This window comes from Borostomias antarcticus (assembly GCF_949987555.1).
Source record: "Borostomias antarcticus genome assembly, chromosome: 4".
In the NCBI taxonomy this organism is placed as follows: Eukaryota; Metazoa; Chordata; class Actinopteri; order Stomiiformes; family Stomiidae; genus Borostomias; species Borostomias antarcticus.
Window position 1 is genome coordinate 32,416,660 of NC_140237.1, and position 15,000 is coordinate 32,431,659.

Sequence of the window (15,000 nt, forward strand, 5' to 3'; positions counted from 1 at the left end):
AGGCGTGTTCTCAAGGATGTTCTCAGGTAAGAGTCGAGGCATGTCATTGTTCCTTCCTGCCTCAGGCTGCTGATGACAACACACACATAAACACACACACACACACACACATACTGTACATACATACACACGCGCGCACACACATACACACATACACGTACACATACATACAGACACGTGTGCGCGCGCACACACACACACACACACACGTACACATACATACACGTGCGCGCACACACACACACACACACACACACACACACACACGCATACACGTACACATACATACACGTGCGCGTGCACACACACACACACACACACACACACACACACACACACACACACACACACCCCTTAAGTGGATTTATGTGAGCTGTGAAGAATAATGAGTGGTGTTAAAGGCTAGATTGATATGATCAGAACCGTTATTAAAAAGGTATTAATAAACGGGTTTATAATAATAGTGTGAACTGATCGCACTGCTCGTCCTGGCTTATCCCTCTTGAATATAAAGACCCAGATAGGGTTGTGATTTAATCCAGCCTCTCGGCTGACAGGAGAAAGCGCTAGTGACGGCTATCTGCCACCGTTGGCTCGCAGGACTCGTATTTAATCCCGGAGCATGTTGATGCGCTCCCGAGGCTCAGGCCGGTGTGAGATTCCTTTGTTGACAGAAAACCCCGAAAGCGAATTCAATCGGGCGCCAGGTCGTCCTCCCGGTCGTACCTCACACTCTCTGTGATACCGGTTAGACCCGTACGGCCGGCCGGCCCGGACCCGAGCCCGGCGAGCGAGACCGACGGCGGTGTGAGCTGTACCGATAGCGACGCGACGCTCGCCTTCCTGGTTCTCTGACCGACTCGCTGCACGATTTCTTCATCCGAGCCGTCGTGCGTGCGGCGGTATGCGGGCGGGGTCGGGGGGAGGGGCGGAATACCAACACCGGGGTGCTTGAAATACTTCCACTCTAGTCTAGCCTGGTATCAGCAGGTGCTGCACACAGCGATGCTACCATGTAAGAGGACCACAATGGAAATAAGACGTCAGGCTTTATTGTGTATTTAATCCTCGTCAGAATGGTTAATGGATGTACTGTTGCCTATGCACTTTATATGTATTTTGAACGTTCTTGCAAATAACATCAATCAATGAAGTTGCCAGGCCTACCTTCTATCTGCTTCAGCCAGCTGCATGCATGATGATGACAGCCAGTAGAGCACTGTTTGCTGGGGCTGACACAAACCTGGCAACCATGCCATGAAGTGGGAGTTACAACCAACAATGGCATTCCTCAGATGCCTCTCCTTGTACCCACAATACTCCAAAGAAAGCTCAGCCAGCGAGCGCTCTAGAGCTAGTTGATAGAACAGTTATTGGGTATGAATATGGCTTTAGAATGTTAGAATTCTCAGTATTCTACACAGGCAGCGATTACCATAAATTGCAGTTACCAAGGCGATTACGCATTATCCGATTGTCCGCCATTTTGACTGCACTAATCCATAATCTCGTAGTCCTTCTGTCTATTCTACCTCAGTGAGGGCCCCTCTATTTAAAGGAGGCACCTCACATGGAGGTCAGGTTACAGGAGTCAGCTGCCAGGATTCCACTGGCCATGTCACCAGTTTAGACCTCCTATTTTAACCCCTTCCCTCCTTGGGCATCTCTGGCGTCACTCTGCCTGTCTCTTCCAATCCCAGCCCTGATATCTGCCTCACGACGTGCTCCATGTCTGCTCTGACATGATAGGATGTCCGATGTTTCACCCCCTTCACGACTCGTCTTTGCGTTTCAGTGTAATGTGACGAGTCCTTTTCCTGACGCGTCGCACTGTCTCTTCTCCCAGGCGGCGGAGGTGAAGAACAAGGACTTGGAGGAGAGGATAGGAGTCCTTCAGGTGGACGTCGAGGACGGTCAGAAGAAGCAGGGCAACATGAAGGGAGAGCTGAAGAAGTTCATGGACATCCTGGATGGGAAGATCGACGAGCTGCACGAGTTCAGACAGGGCCTGTCCAAGCTGGGGGTGGACAACTGACAGGTCAGATCCACATGTGGGGGATTTACCTCCAGGGCTGGACTCTTTGGCACCCACCCCCCAAAGTGAGGTCCACACAGAAACAATCAGCTATAAAACAAAATCTCTACAGTATGGATGGATGGAAGGAAGGAGGTTTTGGAGAGAGAGAGAGAGGGGGGGGGTAATGACGGAAGGGGAGAGGCTAGAATGTTCCACCTAACAGTTCCATCTCCCATGTCAGCATTCTGGAAGAGAATCCAGTCACACTCACTGGTTACTTATACGTTTCTGTGTGGGGGAGGGGGGGGGGGCGGATTCTAGAACAGGTGGAGGATTCTTAGGTTCTATCAGTCTATTTCTGCAGGCTGCTGGAGTTCTATACTGTCAGTCTTAGATGGAGAGGGGAGGAAGGAGTTTAAAAGGGCTAATGTGGAAAAAAAAGACGCAAGAACTGTTCAGCAACAGTAAAGTAATAATCGATCCTAATCCTAATGGCCACCTCCTGAAATTAGAGATGTATCTTTTGAAAGACTGTCCTTACTATTGCTTCATGTTGATCTCAGGTGTGTTTGAAGACAGTTTGTACTTGTTAGATAATGTGCACATACATGACATACGGCCGTGTCACAAAGTGCCTCGGGGGGGGGGTGGGGGGGGGGGGGGGTCATGATCACTATGCCCCCACCTGGCCTGGAAAACGGGCCGAGACCATGACCGCCACCAGAGTCACTGACTAGTTTATGGGTGATATTTCTACAGAACTAAACGATTTATGGATTCCTTTGGTGACGGGTCAGCGTTGTAAAAACAGCCTGGCTAATGTCTGAATAAGAAGGGAAAAGTCTGATTGAGATGATGGTGAGGAGGAGGCCAGCTGGTCTGGGTAGATCCTGGACACTGTGGCGTTTCGCCCACAGAAACAGCCTGAGAAGGAGAACAGATCTCTGACCATGAAGGCAAAGAAATGGGTTCGCTGGTGCTTTGAAAACACAGTCTACAAGATTGTATGTGCATAAGAAAGGAGGCCTCCCCAGAATGTGAGTATGATTACAGCAGGTTGTACAGAAAAGCAGAAACCCAAAACTATACTAGAGATCCCATTCGTAATGAGTGCAGTGTTCAGAGGTTTTTTGCATGTGCGATCATTTTTTTTGTTTTGTTAAATTTGTAGAGCAACGTATGTCTTCAACCTGTCGGCCATGTAGGATGTGCTTCCCACACGACTTTAAGACGCGTCTTTGTTGGTGATTTGGGGCTGAGGGGGATTGTTTTGCTGCTAGAGGGATGAATAATGTGAAAGTGTGCTTCACGAACAACCGACAGTATGGATCTTCAACACAACAGGATTTTGTTTGTTTTGGGGTTTGTTGGTGCCTGTTGAATTTTCATCTAGTATTTCTAGATCCGACCTCAGTATATGAACAACATTACCATACAGTTTCTCTAAAAGTACAATATACAAGTAATGATTTTCTGGCCTCAGACTTTTATATACATTATTTTGGGTGGAGGGTGGTTGTCAGTTCCTCTGTTTTTAAGCTGTGAAACTAAACTACCATTATAGAATGCAGCACTGTTAGCTGTATTTGAATATTGTACTTTCACTCTGATCAAAGGGAAATCTTGCATTGGGGACATTTATGTAAAAATGCTATCATGCCATAATTGTAATTTTTGTCACTATTTGATGAGAATTGTTTTTCACAAGGTGTTGTCGTCTATTGAGGCTCCTCCCCCTAGTCTGACCCACTGTTCCAACATCCACCAATCAGACTTCCATGAGGGTCATTTGCATCTGCCCCAGAACAATACAAGAGCACATGACCTGAACCTTCCTGTCAAACTATTGACTCATCTCCACTCTTGTGACTCCTGTTCAATATTGTATCATATAGAATTGACAATTGTTGAAATATAGTTTAATTACAACATGTGGTCTGTGTCCTTTTTATTAGCCATCTCCAGAGCATTTACACCCCCCAAGCATAGAAAAGGACTATTTCCTGACATTCTACCACCTCAGCGTTTACAGTGGCAGAGGACTTCTCACCCACTGTATGATGTAGTACAGTACTGATATCAGTACACTACACCACAGTGATGGATGTGAGTGAACGCACTGTGGTGTCAAGCTCTGCGTTGCTATAGGCCGGTTTCACCAGCTTCACCGACAGCGAGGGCGGCAGGAGGCGGAGCTGGACTGAGCACATCGCTGCCAGGGCTGCGTCTCAATCAGTGCAGATGAAGGGAGGGAGGGAGGCTGGGAGAGGAAGCCGTGTCACAGACAGGCGCAGCCCCAGGCTCTGCCCATCAACTCGCCGTGGAAACGGCTGCGCTGGAGAAATCAGCAGACATGTTTCCAAGGCAACTTGATCCCACTCACTCTGGGCATAGATTGAGCTCGTAAGTGGCCGCGTAAATGATTGACAGTGAAATGCACATCTCTCTCTCCATAACAGATATTTAATTAGAGACTGGAGTCCATTATCCTTCCCAAACAAATTGGACTCATCAATGTTCATTTTCCTGGCAGCCATTGTTATTTTTATGACCCACCCTTTGGAAGGCAAGTGTGTGAGTGTGTGTGTGCGTGCGCGCATGCGCTGAGAGGAATGTGCTGGATCTACATGGTGGAAACCAGAGGTATGTCGAGCAGTGGGGGTCGAGTACAGCGACACTGTTTACGACTGGGACTGTCTGTTCTACTGGATCAATCTAGTCTCAGCATCATTAATCACATCCTCGTTGACACGCAACATCTCTTCCTGAGTTTTGCAGATGTGGACTTTTTTCTCGTCTCTTCCTGACTCCCTGTCTCTGTTCCTGTCTCTCTGTTTCTGTCTCTGTTCCTGTCTCTCTTGACTGTGCATTTGGGCCCATTGTGTGATGGCTGGTGAGGGGGCGAGTTTGTAAAACACTATTAAGGGAGTGCGAGTCTGTGTGTGTGTGTGTGTGTGTGAGAGAGAGAGAGAGAGTATGGAGATGGACCCGCAGTCCGCTACCACTCAGACTTTCTGTTGCCATAGTAACGCTGCTGGGATTTCTCGTCTGCGCACTCCCAGTCGATGTGAACACCTGTGGTGTGTTCAACCCCAAGGTGTGTCCCTTCTGTCACCCGGAGGCGCCAATATGTCACCAACACACACACACACACACACACAGCGTAATCATGCACATCTGGGGTCTGAAAAAACTGATGAACTGTATTATAAGTATTTTCCTTTGCTATATCTTTCTTCCATAAAGCCTGAATAACATGCAATGTATAACATCAACATCTCTTTGAGACAGGTTACCCTCTTCAAGTTTGTATTTTTATTGGTGAATGACATTCTTAAGTTGAATTACATGATCCTCATCAAGGCACTTCAGCATGGTTCATGTTCTTGGTTTATTAAAGATTTTAACAAATCTTTTTGTTTTACAAAAGTGGATAGTGGTTTTAAGTGCAACTGACAAAATATGAGGAAAAAAAATCAGTGCTAGTTAAAATGTTATACCCTTAACTCCAAATAACAGACTCAAAATTCTATAAAAACATCAAGTACAGTGCTTCAAGGTTTAAAACTCATCATGGATTAGGACGCAGTTGGTCAAATGGTTCTAGTTCGAACTGGGGGGGAGGAGCCCTGATCTAGGATCTGTTTCTCAGGCTGGCCTCCACCAGGACTACAACGGACAGTGCTACAGCGGGTCAAACTCTTGACCTGACCATTAAAGGGCAGATTCCAACACTACAAGATCCCAGGGGTATTTTTATGGCATTATAGTAGGAAACAGAAACATATGAAGTAAAGAATATGCTTCGTTCATGCAGCTCATCAAGGACAGTCTCACTTTTCTAATTCACACACACGCCACCATAGAAACGGCACTAACAACGAATAAGACGACAAACCGACATAAATATTGATTTCTCAGCAGGTAATTAATGCTGTCATGCACTTTCTGTGGGACATTTGGACAGTACTTCAAATTCAAGTCCTCAGGTTCCTATGCAAACATGAAGGGGACTGAAAGTCGAGGGTTTTCCGAGGCTCGCATGAAGCAAACAATTGTAGGGTTACATTTCAGCAAAAGACAGAGCTTCCGTGGTGATTCCTCTGGCTTCCTCTTGAAATGAAAATTAAATGACAATGAAACAGCCTTATAGTGAGTGACAGTCCAGCTTGAATGAGTAAACCTGCATCACATCAGATCATGAATCATCCACATTGATAGTAAACCAATGTATTATGTGTGTGTGTGAGAGAGAGAGAGAGGGGGAGAGAGAGAGGGGGAGAGACAGAGAGAAGAGAGGGAGAGAGATTGTGCATCCTCTGTCTCAGCTGTCCCACTCTGCAGACTGCGCCTCATCCTCCCCCTTGTCGTCGGGGTCTTCGTCGTCCGAGTCCGCGGAGACCTTCTTCATCCTCAGCATGGCAGCCTTGATGCTCTTCTCCAGCTCCGAGTCTCTGCTCTCCGGAGGGACGACGCACACCTGAACAACAGCACCAGGAAGCCCAGCGGCCGGTCAGAGATGCAGCACGAGAGCTTAAACACTCACCGGAAACAGAGGGGAAGATTAAAGGGCCGTACCGGTCTAAATATGATTTGATCTCCTACAACTACTCACCCAACGTATATCACATTACCGCAATCCATTTTCCGAAGTAAGGCTCACGTTAAAAGATATTTGAATTTTCGCGTTTTACTTACATTTCAAAAGTTGAACGTGATGGCTTCAAAACCTATTTTTAAATTGTTCCCTCGTTGCGCTGACAAACTCGCCCCGGTTAGTTTCAAATAATTTTTAACCCTTTTAACGTGAGCTTTGTTTCGGAAAATGGATTGCGGTAATGTGATATACGTTGGGGTGACTAGTTTAAGGAGATCAAATCATATTTCGACCGGTATGGTCCTTTAACAGAAGGTAGGATTTATGAATGGTGAGAGTGATGCGTACAGTCTAGCCCACCATTAATAAATCAGCTGTGATTGGTGAGCTGGAATACAGCCGAGTCCCCAGCCAGCGCCTGGAGAGGTGTGGCTCACCCTTACCTTCTTCAGGGTGACCCCCTGTCTGATGGCACTCATGAGGCTAGCCATGGGGTCGGTGGCGGGCGGCTCCTGGCCGGGGGTTGGGCGCGCTGGGGGCTGGACGCGGCGCAGCTGGATCTGACCACGCTGCAGGGAGGCCAACACCTCGTCCATCGAGCCTGGGACAGAGGAGGGAGTGAGGGGACAGAGGAGGGAGTGAGGGGACAGAGGAGGGAGTGAGGGGACAGAGGAGGGAGTGAGGGGACAGAGGAGGGAGTGAGGGGACAGAGGAGGGAGTGAGGGGACCGAGCCGTCACAACTGACCCTTCTACCGTCCGGACTCCCTGAAAATGGGCTGCTCAATTAATCGTGTTACTCGATCGATATCTACGATATAATAATCGCAAAAAGCTGCGATTCATGTATTCCTTTGAGTCCTGTTGCACTAAAAAAAAAGAATCACAAATTCCTGGTTTTAAATGACTCAGCATGTGAGCGCTACAAATCACAGAACTTGGGCCAATCACAGGCCCTCGCGCTGTCTGACCAATCATAGGCCCTCACGCTGTCTGACCAATCATAGGCCCTCGCGCCGTCTGACCAATCACAGGCCCTCGCGCCGTCTGACCAATCACAGGCCCTCGCGCCGTCTGACCAATCACAGGCATTCTGCTGAGTGCGCTGTGAAAGTTTGGGCTAATTGTCGATGATTGACTATAAACCTGCCTTTATAATGCCTCTTATATTTATATAATCATTTGACTAGAGAATATAATAGATAGAAAGTGTTACAAAAGCTAAGGCAACTTAGTTCCCATTATAACTGGGCTAGCTACTGCCAACTTAGGTAGGCTACTGTATGTGTGGTACACTCCAAATGTGTGATCACTTTTGTGTTTATTTACACACACACAAACACAAACACACACACACACACACAGACAGTGTTTTGAGTCTAAGTGATGGAGAGGCTGAGACACAAAGTGGTTGTCATCCACACAACCTAGCTGGGAATGACCACACAATGACCGCTGTGGTCCCTGGTCCCCGGCGGCTGTAGCTCAGTTGGTAGAGCGATTGTTCAATGATCGAAGGGTCAGTGGTTCGAATCCCAGCTCCGACTGTCCACATGTTGAACTGTCCTTGAGCAAGACACCTAACCCCAAATTGCTCCCAATGAGCAGGTTAGCGCCTTGCATGGCAGCTACCGCCATTGGTGTGTGAATGTGTGTGTGAATAGGTGAATGAGAGGCCATTGTAAAGCTCTTTGAGTGCCGCTAAGGTGGAAAAGCGCTATATATGTAATTGCAGTCCATTTACCATGTACCATCTGAATCTCTGGGTGTAAAGCCACGTCTCAAACCATGCGGTCCTGATCCCAGATAGAGACTGTGTGAACAGAGCATGTGTGTGGAAGTGTAATCCATTCTCACCTATGTTCTGTTTGAGAGTGTTTTTGGCAGGGAAGGGCGCGGCCTCTTTCTTGCTGAGAGGCATGGGCGTGTCCGCCGCCTCGCTGGGGGAGGGGCTGGACGCAGCGGGGGGCGGAGGGGGAAGAGGAAGGGGTAGGGCCGGCCGAGGTGGGGGGGGAGGCGGCGGGGGCGGTGGGGGCGGGGCCTGTGAGGGTATCGCCCCCGTGGCGGGCGGTGGAGGTGGCGGGGCGTAGATTTGGACGGGGACGTCTTTGGATTTGGACGGTTGTTTCTTGCGGGGTTTTCTGGGGGCGGGCGCCGGGGGGTTAGGGGGCCCGTCGGAGGGGGAGGGGCCCAGGGTGATGATTGACAGCGGCTGGGAGGTGTCATCAGGACACAGCGGTTCGCGGGAGGTCATCTTGGATCCAGGGGTCTTCAAGACATACTGGCCCTGTCGACTCTGGGAAAAGACAGAAGAAAGGAAGCTATACGAGAGAGATGCATTTGGAACAGATTGGATAAATGCCCAGAGTTCTATGAGCAATAGGGAAATATTACATCAAAGACACAGCTGATAAACATCCAATTTTAGCAGGCTTGACAAGTGATTACTCCTGCACTCCTTTATGAAGAGCTTAAACGCACGCGCGCACACACACACACACACAGGCGCACACACACACACAGACACACACAAACACACACACTGCTGCATGGCTGACTGACGCTCAGAGGGTAATGAGGAAGGAGCTTGCTTTGGGATTGTACAGATTCAGTCTGGGAGGAGGGAGTTGAAGCTACTGGGGCTTTATTAAAAAGAAGACAGGCATAATCCAGAGAGAGAGAGAGAGAGAGAAGGAGAGAGAGACAGAAGGAGAAAGAGAGGGAGAGAGAGACAAGGAGAGAGAGGGAGAGAGAGAAGGAGAGAGAGAGAGGGAGAGGAAGAGAGACGGAGAGGGAGAGGAAGAGAGACGGAGAGGGAGAGAGAGAGAGAGACAGAAGGAGAGAGAGAGGGAGAGAGAGACAGAAGGAGAGAGAGAGAGGGAGAGAGACAGAAGGAGGGGGAGAGAGACGGAGAGAGAGAGAGAGCTAGAGAGAGACAGAAGGAGAGGGAGAGAGACGGAGAGGGAGAGAGACAGAAGGAGAGAGACAGAAGGAGAGAGAGACAAGGAGAGAGAGAGAGAGAGAGGGAGAGAGAGACAGAAGGAGAGGGAGAGGGAGAGAGAGAGAGAAAGAGAGAGAGAGATTCACCTCTCTGAAGGAGCGTAATCTACTCAGGGTCTTCTCCCTCTCCTGGTCCACCCACTCCTTCCTCCTCCGATCCTCATCCTTCCTCTCCTCTCGCTTCTGCAGAGACAAAGAGAGAGAGAGAGAGAGAGAGAAGGAGGGAGAGAGAGAGAGGGAGAGAGACAGAGAGAGGGAGAGAGAGAGAAGGAGAGAGAGAGAGAGGGAGAGAGAGAAGGAGAGAGAGAGAGAGAGAGAGAGAGGGAGAGAGAGAGGGGGAGATAAACTGAGACAGAGTCTAAACTCTGATCTAGGGTTGGAGTGGGCGGTTCCATGGGTGGGTTTGCCCCCGCTGTCATGGTTACTCACCAGGTGGACTCCGTGGTGTTGCCGTAAGTGGGCGGAGCTCTGCTGGGCGGACTGGTGCTTCTGCTCATTGGCCGCCACACACTGGTCCTACAGAGTGACACACACACACAACGTTACAAGACCTGCACACTCCACACGCACACACGCACATACAAATCAAATCAAACTTTATTTATATAGCGCATTTCATACACAGAGGCAACACAATGCGCTTTACAGAGAGCAAAGGGGGGCTGGGCGTAGGTCCCACCCCTACATATTCCAGAGGGAGACAGAAAAACAGTTTCACCCGGGGGCCAGAAAAGTGAGCTGTAAAAATTATTCCCTGACCTCTCTCAACGAGACGATCGAGCAATCTCACACACGTGCACGCACACACTTCACATCATTTACACAAAACACACATGCACAAACACACACTCTCACCTTCTTGTTGCGGAGGTAGGCTCTGCGGGCGCATATGTTCACTCTCTTGGTCTCCAGTGCCCGGAGACGCTGGCGGAGTTGATTGACCGGAGGGGCGGAGTCTGTCTGTAGGCCCGTCTGAGCCATGCTCTGCAACTCCTCTGGATCCTCACACACATCATAATACACCACCTCCTCCTTCAGCTCTGAAAAACACACACACACACACACACACATGCACAGGAACACACACACAGGAACACACACACACACACACAAACATTGATGGTTTCATAATTAATTTGAAGTGAAGCTCCCCTCCACAATGTCACATGGTGTATTTCCACATACTCCCAGTTAGAGATGAAACGGTTACCGGTTTCACGGTAAACCACGGTGAAAATTCCTGACGATTAGTATAACCGTTTCAAAATAAATTATCATTAAAACCGTGTTCGATTACCGTACTTTGAATAACCAGGGTAAATAGGCTACTATAGAGCCCGACGTCATTCCCAGATTCGACTTCAGAGGAAGTCGAATCCTCTGAATTCAGAGTCGAATCCTCTGTGCTTACGCACCCACATCCAAAAATGCCAAATACCTCACTGCAGCCCTTCCATACCACATAGCAAAGGACATGATGCCCTTTCAACCGTTGAGAGGCCTGGCTTTCCGTTATTTGTGTTTAAAAAAAACAAAAAAACAAAAACAAAGTTGTTGAAATGATTCCAGACTGTCTATCAGTACTTATTGAGCATTTTCAGCATATTTTTATAAATAATACTGTGTTAATACCGATAACCATGGTAATTTTGTTCACTAAAATCGTGGTATGACCTCCAACACAAGCACCCACGGTAGCGCGTCTTCAGGCACACACTCGCTCACGGCTCCTCAGACACACAGCCACCTCCATCTATCCGGACTGAGGTCTGGCGCACGAAGGGGAGCAACGAGGACCCCTGTCTGCTTCTCATGTTTAAAAAAAACATCTCAGAGCCCAGCCACAACACACACACACACAGACACACAGACACACAGACACACACACACACACACACACACACACACACACACACACACACACACACACACACACACACACACACACACAAATAGAGAGCTTGGTAGGAAACAGTCTATTCCCCATGAATATTTAATTAGAGGGCATTTGCATGCATAAAATATTCACCCTCCAAGTGAATATGTTTGTGTGCCGTTCCTCCCCATACCGTGGTGCTGGAGAGGAGAGGCAGCCCTGTCAGCGTGGGGGGGGGGCGGGGGGGGGGGGGCAGGCTATATTTAGAGAGCCGGTGTTGCCGCTACACCTTTGCAACAATCTGACCGTGATCCGAGCAGGGAGCTATGTGAAGACCGAATCTCCGGCCCACCACTTTTCTTTTTGACGCTGCTTTTTATTAAATCGAATAATCATTCATTCGTAACGCTGCGCTGTGACTTTTATTCCTGTGTTTTTTTGTTCCTGCGTTTTGTTTTAAATGTCCTTTTTTTGCATTTCGTTTTATGTGACCTTTTATTTGTTGCACTTTGTCTTGATGCTTTTAATGTCTCATGTAAAGCACTTTAAGTTGCCTTGTTGCTGAAATGTGCTCTACAGATAAACTTGCCTTGCCTGCCTGCCTATCTATCTATCTACTGTATCTATCTATCTATCTATCTATCTATCTATCTATCTATCTATCTATCTACTGTATCAATCTATCTATCTATCTATCTATCTATCTATCTATCTATCGTATCTATCGTATCTATCTATCTACTGTATCTATCTATCTATCTATCTATCTATCTATCGTATCTATCGTATCTATCTATCTATCTATCTACTGTATCTATCTATCTATCTATCTATCTATCTATCTATCGTATCTATAGTATCTATCTATCTATCTATCTATCTACAGTATCTATCTATCTACAGTATCTATCCATCTATCTATCTACTGTATCTATCTATCTATCTATCTATCTATCTATCTATCTATCTATCTATCTATCTAATCTAATATAATCTAATAAACCTGCCTCGTCTATGAATGTCAGCTGTATTTCTGACGGCCTCCATACAGAGAAAGTCTCCGCCTACCTCTGATCTGCCTGCGCAGGGTGTCTATCTGGGCCATCAGGAGCAGCTCCTCGTTCTTCAGGATCTCAAACTTGGTGTCGTAGAGTTCCAGCTGGGCCTCGTAGTACTGCAGCTCCAGCTGGTCCACCGTGTCCTGCCGCTGGCCCGGCCCAGAACCAGACAGACCCTCCATCTACAGTAAACACAGGGCGGACGGGGTCAGTCCAGCGGGTCTCAGCCCGACATCGTAGATCTACAAATGCCAGGGAATCCGGATGGGTTCGAGAGGGAGTTGGAAGGCAAGTCCCCAGGACCTGAAAATGTACACTACACACATTACATTCATATAGTGAGGGAAAAACAAATAAATCAAATGTGAGCAAACCTGGTGGCCAACTACAAGAAACGTCTGACCTCTGTGATTGCCAACAAGGGTTTTGCCACCAAGTCATGCTTTGCGAATACTTATTTCACTCTATCAAATGCAAATCAATTCATGACTTTTTTTGTGATGCATTTTTCTGGACTTTTTTTTTTTAATTCTGTCTCTCACTGTTAAAATAAGACTACCATTAAAATGATAGACTGATCATTTCTTTGTCAGTGGGCAAACTTACAAATCAACAGGATATCAAATAATTATTTCCCTCACTGTAGCAGCGAGTACTCAGCTGGTGTTAATGTCCAGGATGTTGCTGCTTGTTGAAAAGCATCACACACACAAAAGAGGGAGCTAGAGAGTTCTGTTGACTCTGTGGTTCCCCTACTAATCCCCAAGATCTGCGTAGGTGGCAGATCTAATTCCCTGTATACACACACACACACACAGAGCTGGCTCTGCCTGGGGTTCATGCTCATTACGCAGTAGCCTACTGTATCACGCCCCTGTAACAGTGCTCAGCTGGTTGAAATGGATTACTGTAAATGCTACAGGAGTGGGTACAACATGAGGACCTTGTGTGTTTATGGAGGGAACCAAAACCACACAGCTTCAAATCACTTTCACGTTGTCACTAGAACTAATATCAGCCTTTACGATAGTACCACTAGTTTTGGTACTGTATTTCACACGTTTCGGAGGCTGGTGGAGCTGTGTCTGGGGTAGGGGGAGCTGTGTCTGGGGTAGGGGGAGCTGTGGGGGAGTTTCTACCCTCAGAAGGTCTATAAGTAGATGTAAGGCCTCCGACAGCACAGAACTCTGAACAGTTAGTGCTACTAATGTCGGTTTAACACCACACGAAAAAATCTCAAATCAACTACATTTTACTCGCTTTTTGGGGATTTCTACTGCGCAAAAGGCGAGTAGTCTAGTTGAATCTGTAAAAGAGGTTTAAATAAAAAAAAAGTGTGGAGAAAACAGCAGACTGACGGATCAGGCAACGTACAAAAGAACCATGTTGACTGAACATGGGAACTCAAGCCAGAAAAAAATGTGCAATAGCTGCATTACGAGCTCTAGAATAGTCTAGAAGAATTCAACCCGACAAACTCACCAGGGACTTCTGAGTTAAATGAGGGGTGTCATTTAGTGTGTCAAAACATTTTGTTTCGCTTCCAAATAAACAGTACAGTTTCTCTGTAATTTATCTGTACTTTAATTTTGTCACAATAAATCCTCAGATTGACAGCTATTCGTGTGGAATGGTTTTTATGAAGTACAGTAGGACCCCACTCATCCGAACTTCAGAGATCCGAACCTCCCGGTCTACCGGACAGGCTTAAAAAATTTTTCCTTTTTTTTGAGCCTGCTATCTGGTTACTGGTGGGATTTTCATTACAGTACTGTAGGCCTACTTGCATTTAAATCGGTCATAATAAACATGTACTGTATCCTACTGTGAATAAAAACAGAACTGTATGTAGACCTATATGTTGCCTGTAGGCTGTAGTCTACTGTCAAGTTTAATTTCTTTGTTACTTTAATGTCGTGCTCAAAACGCAAACGAGTCTGCTGCGCGAGAGCTGCATTCCTTGGTAGCCAGAAAGCGCGTCAGCGAACCTGAAGCAGAGGAGCATCGAGTCATTATTCGTTCCCAGTTAATGGACTTCAGGAACACAGACGTGTTGTGAGCATGTCGATTAGCCTACTATGCCTATTTGTTAAATAATAGCCTACAGCCTAGGCCACGTTAGCCTACATTGGTTGTTTTAGAGACTTTCCTTTAGGCTGCAATAGCCTAAGACACGACAACTTGTCTGTCATTTCATTTATTTATTTATTTATTGATTATCATTTGCTCTAATTGTTCTAATGTTGGGTTGTTTTTAGGCTATACCATTTTGTTCTGCGAATACAGTAGACTATCGATGCAGCGTAGGCCTCATTTGAGAATAAAGTACTGTATTTGGTCAAAGCATGCACTCAAGTGGAAATTCGTTTATTTTATTCTAGGCTACTAGGCCTATTATAGGCTAGGCTGTATGAGTTTAGTTGGCTATTTGATTGCAATTTTGATGCATTTTTA

General features: G+C 47.1%; 2 protein-coding genes across 3 annotated transcripts in view; one reads left to right on the forward strand and one right to left on the reverse strand.

Moving 5' to 3' along the window:
• Positions 1–2,184, forward strand: part of homer2 (homer scaffold protein 2) — a 42,183-nt gene extending 39,999 nt beyond the window's left edge. For both annotated transcript variants that reach the window (XM_084436742.1, XM_084436741.1), the window contains exon 9: positions 1,847–2,184. In XM_084436742.1, the coding sequence (XP_084292868.1) occupies positions 1,847–2,035 (189 nt within the window). In that variant the 3' untranslated portion in view covers positions 2,036–2,184. The remainder of the gene's footprint in view (positions 1–1,846) is intronic.
• Positions 2,185–5,343: 3,159 nt separating this feature from the next.
• The window catches only part of whamm (WASP homolog associated with actin, golgi membranes and microtubules), a 14,248-nt gene continuing 4,591 nt past the window's right edge, over positions 5,344–15,000 (reverse strand). The window contains exons 5-11 of the mRNA XM_084436821.1: positions 12,557–12,728; positions 10,468–10,652; positions 10,042–10,128; positions 9,700–9,795; positions 8,470–8,908; positions 7,058–7,215; positions 5,344–6,497 (exon numbers count right to left, since the gene is read on the reverse strand). Of these exons, the coding sequence (XP_084292947.1) occupies positions 6,342–6,497; positions 7,058–7,215; positions 8,470–8,908; positions 9,700–9,795; positions 10,042–10,128; positions 10,468–10,652; positions 12,557–12,728 (1,293 nt within the window). The 3' untranslated portion in view covers positions 5,344–6,341. The remainder of the gene's footprint in view (positions 6,498–7,057; positions 7,216–8,469; positions 8,909–9,699; positions 9,796–10,041; positions 10,129–10,467; positions 10,653–12,556; positions 12,729–15,000) is intronic.